General features: G+C 43.3%; 2 protein-coding genes across 3 annotated transcripts; both read left to right on the top strand.

Moving 5' to 3' along the window:
- Positions 1 to 461: 461 nt before the first annotated feature.
- Positions 462 to 2,104, top strand: LOC112269960. Of its 2 annotated transcripts, XR_002962237.1 has the most exons (4): positions 462 to 1,233; positions 1,304 to 1,462; positions 1,551 to 1,665; positions 1,775 to 2,104. XR_002962237.1 is itself a non-coding variant. In XM_024457532.1 (3 exons), the coding sequence occupies exons 1-3, from the start codon at positions 472 to 474 to the stop codon at positions 1,605 to 1,607; spliced, it is 978 nt and encodes a 325-aa protein (XP_024313300.1). In that variant the 5' UTR covers positions 462 to 471; the 3' UTR covers positions 1,608 to 1,769. The 2 variants fall into 2 exon arrangements, 1 of the variants encoding a protein (XP_024313300.1); XM_024457532.1 differs by lacking the exon at positions 1,775 to 2,104 and having other exon boundaries at positions 1,551 to 1,769.
- Positions 1,796 to 4,525, top strand: LOC112270546. The gene is made up of 9 exons (XM_024458194.1): positions 1,796 to 1,958; positions 2,197 to 2,265; positions 2,336 to 2,530; positions 2,634 to 2,771; positions 2,871 to 3,063; positions 3,178 to 3,379; positions 3,507 to 3,605; positions 3,696 to 3,952; positions 4,046 to 4,525. Coding segments are annotated over exons 1-9 (1,317 nt in total). The 3' UTR covers positions 4,047 to 4,525.
- Positions 4,526 to 6,089: the final 1,564 nt, after the last annotated feature.

Raw genomic sequence — 6,089 nt, 5'->3', positions numbered from 1 at the left:
TGAATATTGATAACTAATACAATGTTAGTTTTTTGGAAAAAGAGCAATACAAATATTAGACATGCCTTGCAATAATTAACGTAGTCCTGTCTCTGGTGCACCCATGACACATGTATGACTACTATTTCGATCTGATCTACTGTTGCTTCCATTATTTTCTTCATACTGTTATAGATGGTACAAGTCAGATACAACTCAACTGTTGCACGCACAACAGTGCTACGCAGAACACTGACCATACGTCGCAACAGTGCTGATCGCAGCAAGAGAAAGTTTGAGGTATGCAAAGCATGTTGTCCTTGTTGGTTGGCGACATACTGCACACGCTACAGGCTTGCACTGCAATCGTTCCAGATCAACCTGAAACAGTGCTACGGACACATGTCCACAGATCGTGGGACGACGCGTCTGGGTATAAAATGGCGTTTGTAACCGAGATATCGCACACAGACCATCAAAGCCACCAGCAGCATGGCAGCTCCTCCTTCTCCAAATCCAGACCGAAGCCTCGTGGCCGAGAATGCCACAGCACCTCCTTCCAAAAACATCAGCCTCACCGTAGATGATACCATGCTTCTTTACAAGCCAGACTACATAGACACCGAGTTCACCACTAAAAACATTAGGGACTTTAACCTAATGGTTGCAAAAATGACAGACCCACAGAGAGACTCCATATGCTCCATAGATTTTGGAGGAATGCTTATGATCCCACAGAGCGACAAACTAGATAGGAACTTCTCTGCATGGCTGGTATCCGGCGTAAGAGTCGCGGAGTACGTCCTGCACGATGGCAACTCTTCCGTCGCTCTGATGGATGCAGACTCGTTTGGCCGTATAATCAGCGTGCCATCATCAGGTATTCCTGTTCCAAAAAAATTACTGCCACAACAGAAAGAGGCCATAATGGGGTTGTTAGACATGCCTCGCATAATGTCGAGGGCCCACAATAAAGAAGTGCTTGACAATTTTGTCGGCAAGAAATTGAGCTATGCTGAGAACGAGGAATTCCTCTGTTCTTTCGCGGCCTATTCTGTCGCTACAGTACTTTCACCTTTGGCTGAATTGCCATGGGAAGTAGCAGCAGCGCTGGTCGACGTGCGTTCAATTGGGTCTTATAATTGGGCACAGTACGCATTAGACTTCCTCGTTGAAAAAGTTGCAATTACACAGAAAGATATGAAAGAGATGAAACCAAAAATCACACTAAATGGCTGCCTCGTATATCTCCAGGTATTTCCCCGCACCATTGGATTACACGGATTCAGGTGCAATGCGCGTAGGTTGACTCTTTTGTTTTCAGGTATTCTACATGGAAATGATAACGGATGGGAGAGACCGCATCGATCGTTCAATCACACCTAGGATGGCAGCATACCAAGCAGATAAGATCAAGGCCATGATTTTGAGTTCGAAGAGAGGGTCCAACACTTGCCTTCTTGCAAGGTATGGACGTCGTCAGGTATGTGTACGATTGACCCTATTGCCGATTATAATTTACCCTCGATTATATGATTAGCGCACGTCCCTCATCAAGTCCTAAAATGCAGTTCGCCCGCACAACACTTTTGGAAGACTGGACTGCTGACTTACAAGGTAGATGCTGACTGCTACGCGGACCACAGGACGAACGCAACCAGAAACAACGACAATGACAACAGTGATGTAGATTCTTCATGCACGATGATACGCCTATAAAAATAAGATTGATGTTGTAAAATGTTATATAATTTATCCCATATTATAAAACTTATGGGCGATTAAAAATATACAGAAAGCGGGCAAAATCGTGAAAATGGCGGTCATGTTGCTGGTGCAGGAGAACAAGAAAAACATGGAGACAATGGCAGAAAAGCTTGAAAGGGTTAGTGGAAAACAAGTTATGAACGACAAAGATTCAGTGACAAACATACACCACCTGAATAAACAGACGGGTTTAGTTAGATCTGTAGCAGCCGGTAAGAATTTTAAGAATTGAGACCCAAAATAGTTGGATGTGGGGCACATCGTAATTCGTATTTTTCCCCGACGCAGTTGAGGCATTCAGCTCCATGCCAGAATAAGACAAGTCAAATGAAAAAAGAAACCCCAACGGTATGATTGATGTTGCACTATCAAAATATTACAACGAAATTAACGATTTTTTTGCTGTTGGATACTTCAAACTGACTTGTAATTAATTGTTCGGTTTAACAGGCACATTGTTTGTAGCTGGACATGCAAGGGACCCGCTCGGTAGACTGAAACATAGGCTGTTGTTCAAAGGTATATGTCCATACCTTGTACATTTCTCGGAATTATTAATAAGCAAACACATCGGCTGCACAAATCACAGGTGACCATTCACGATCAAAGAAACATGCAAGCAGCGAATGGAAACAATTTGGAGCATCTTATAGCGGCGCCGGAGACGTGCAACACGAAACACCTTGCCCGGAGGCACTTCAGACAAACGATGTCGAGCCATACGTCCCATCCGTTGTTCACGTGCCCGTTGATACTCCTCTCATTGATTTAACAACCGGAGAAGGTCTAATCCAACTACGCCCACCATTGTACTCACAAATTTTAAAAAGATTTTATTATATTATATGGGTCTGGAATAATCTCCGTTATCTTTATGAAAATGCCAGGTACCGTGAGTTTCTTCACTCTCTTGTCTATGGCTGCAGAAGGAGTTGTTGAAATTGAGTCATACATACCACAATGCGACATTCCTGATTACGTCAAGCAGCACGACTACGCGACCGAACAAATGGACTATATGATAGGTACGCTGATCCCGGATGTTTGTTTTTTCCTATGAAATCGTCACTTACTGTGTTGTAAGTAGACCGATTTTCAATTTCATTTTACTGCCATGCACGTAGCTCCAGCTGAGATGCCCGTAACAACTGGTACGCAAGAACAGACAGTAAAAACCGAACCTGAAAATCACGGCTGCAGCTTTGACACATACGTTTCCATCAACACAATAAGTTTCAGAAAACTGTATTCAAATTTTCTTGCGGAAAGATTCTTCAGATCAATGACAAGGGACACGGATATTGGTTCCCTATCAAGGTATCGCCGCGAAATTTATTTTTATTTCTTCAATGCAAATCAGCCGTTCTATGTACTGTCCCGCAAATAAGTATGGTTGAAGCAACTGACTTGGCAAAACAAAATTATTTTCAGGACTTTTGTTGCGATTAGCCATCCATTGGTAGCAATTGTCCCAGGAATCGGGCTGAAGGAAGAAATGACTGGTAGATCTGAGCTACAGAAAGACACCTTTGCTGTCATATCAAGATTATATAATGAGGTGGAAGGGAATTCAATATTTGCTAAGCGTAACCCATACTGGCCAGGGACATTTTACTTCCCACCACAGTTTGCAGTAAGTTTTTGTAGTTACCACTCCTTATATATCCTTTTTTTTATTTCATTTTGTCAGCACTTATATCCCGTCCAACTGAACATACCATATTAGATAATTGAATATTATGCATGCATGTATTTCACAGGACATAGTTATCGAAGAAGATGGATGCCCTCCTTCAAGGCGTGTGGAGAACATGCTAAAGCTCAAAAAAAATTCCAACAATCCAATGGATTGTTCTAGGGTAGCAGTCTCAACTTGAATATGATTTATGCTACGTATGAGAAATTTTAAGTGCTGACCGGACCTAACCTTAATTTTGTCGGTGACGTAGTTCGTCGTTCCGCACTTCCTCGAGAATGAGGAGATTTGGGCAAGCTACACATTTGATGTGGAGAGGAAGATTGTTTTCATGGTAGACCCAACGCTACTTTATGTACGTTCAATTGAGGAACGTCACGCTGATATAGCAAGCTTGATACTCAGAGGCCTTCACTACTGCATGAAATATGTTTGGTGTCTCCCAAGCTGGTCCGCAGAAGATGATTGGACATTTCAGGGCACTTTCCACGGGAGGGACACTCTGAGATAGTGAGTACAACATTGTTTATTAGGTTCCACTAACTGTAAGTGCAATAATGTATCGTGTACACAATGCTGAATTTGTCAATTTAACTCTTCCAGACAGCCGAGTGCATGGCTTGGAATGTGCATACGCAGGCTGGCACCTACACGATGGCGCTGTGACGAGGCACGGCGAAGAGGTGTAGATCAACTGAACCGTAGCTACTTCGCATTCTATACATACGTTCGTTCATGTACCGTAATACGTCCACGTTATCTTTTCTGCAGGCGCTGTTCCAGTTTGCAAAAAGTTTGACATACATGATGATTAAGATGGAGAGCAACAACCAGATCCCATATGGCCCTGTCAGTTATGACTGAAAGTGAGGAGCACTGGAGAGCATCAGCTCGTAGTTATGCACGGCGTTTTATGTGTTCAAGGATAGTCAGCTATAAGGAATAGAGGAATAATGTAATGGCCTGAACGTGCACCCTAGACATTGTATGATGATTTTAAATAACGTATTTAGGTTTTTGTTCAAGTGGGTCTGCAGTAAACAACATCGCTGTTTTACAGCGGCAACGTTATTATGTACTTTTCCAATCATGTTAGTTTAATACCGTACGCAGATTCTACTGTACTGCCTCACAAGATTTCTTTGGACTGTTGCCAAAAAAATAAAGGTTTATTTTGTGGTCTGACTCCTCTGCTCGAGCTCTCCTCGGTTACCCTCTGCCCCGTCGCCGTCCAGCACGCCCTTGCCTGCCTCCGCTCCCTCCTCCCGGCCTCACCCCATCCACTCCCCCGCGGACGCTACGCCTCCACCTATGTCCTTGCCGGCCACCTCTTCGCCTCACCTCGCCTCGCCGGCCAAATCCCCTCTTTCCATCCTAAGAATTGAACCTTCGCGGTGGCGGAAGTGCCATAACCGGGGAAGCTTGAACTCGAGCTGCTGTCCCCGGAGGAAGCTCGACCGGTCATCGCATCGTTGCATGGGGAAAGCCACACCGATGGCAGCGTCGATGAGGGAGGTGGACAACTACATCTTCGATGACCGCGCCGTCGTCTAGAGCTGCGACGGTTGTTACCGGCTTCCTTCCTGCTGCGATAACAAGCTAGGACATGCTCTCTTCTTGTCGCATAGGTCAAGAGGATCTCTCCCAAATTCTTAATTTCTGATGCTTTGCAAGTCTGCATTCATGCTTTCAGTATTATTAATTCACTTTTTAAGCCAGATGATTTGTTTGCAATTCTGAAAAAAAAAGACCATGTGTGTAACCAATGTTCAGAGATTCACTTCACATTGCAAAAGAGAGGTTTCCCCCTTGTTCTCCGATAGTGTTATTGGCTCCAAGAACTCCCGATATTAGTGGTTTAGGTGTTCTTGGTGTTTTTCTGTGTGTTCTGATGGTGCCTTTATGCCTTGTTATGCACCAGCATTTCCTGAATATTTTTATTGGCTCCAAGAACTCCTTTTCCAAGTACTGGTATTGATCAATGCACAAGCTTGGCATCGTTAAATTCTAAAGCCAAATTTGTCGACACTAATTGGTTTATGCCATCACAAAGTCGTTATGGTTGATTTTCTCAAATGCAATTTTATTTCTTTCTACTCAAAAAACAACAAACAAATGGATAACTCATTCAGAACCAACATATTCATTTAATAATACACTTCACGTAACATTATAGATACGCATCATTATTTAATATGCAGCCACACATATAACAATTGCATCGCATCTATATTAAGGTTACACAAATGAGATATGCGGTGAAAAATTTCCTATGTTTTTATTGATCCTCGACGCTTGCAGGTAGCTCGGTTGTGACCAACGTTGTTGCAGCTGCTGCAATGGACTTGTTTACGACTACTCACAGACATCTCAATCTCTCTAGGCCGATCAAACTGTTTCTTGTATAGGATGTCAATCCTCCTCGTCTTGCTTATATTAATCTTCGCGTAGTCCGACTGACGTTTCAGCCTTTTTTGATGCGGGGCGCCCCTTGGAAATAACCTTTCTAGGTCCAAGAAGCTTCTTAAATTGGTTTCCATATTCCACTTTATCTTTACACAGTTTACCTGCAGGACGATCTCTGTTTAGGTCAGACAAGTTCTTCCTCGCTGTGCTTATTGCTGTCATAACCAATTCGAACCCTTCT

Source organism: Brachypodium distachyon, chromosome 1, assembly GCF_000005505.3.
Source record: "Brachypodium distachyon strain Bd21 chromosome 1, Brachypodium_distachyon_v3.0, whole genome shotgun sequence".
NCBI lineage: Eukaryota > Viridiplantae > Streptophyta > Magnoliopsida > Poales > Poaceae > Brachypodium > Brachypodium distachyon.
Note: the sequence above shows the minus strand (reverse complement) of the source record. Positions and strands in the feature narration are given on the sequence as shown.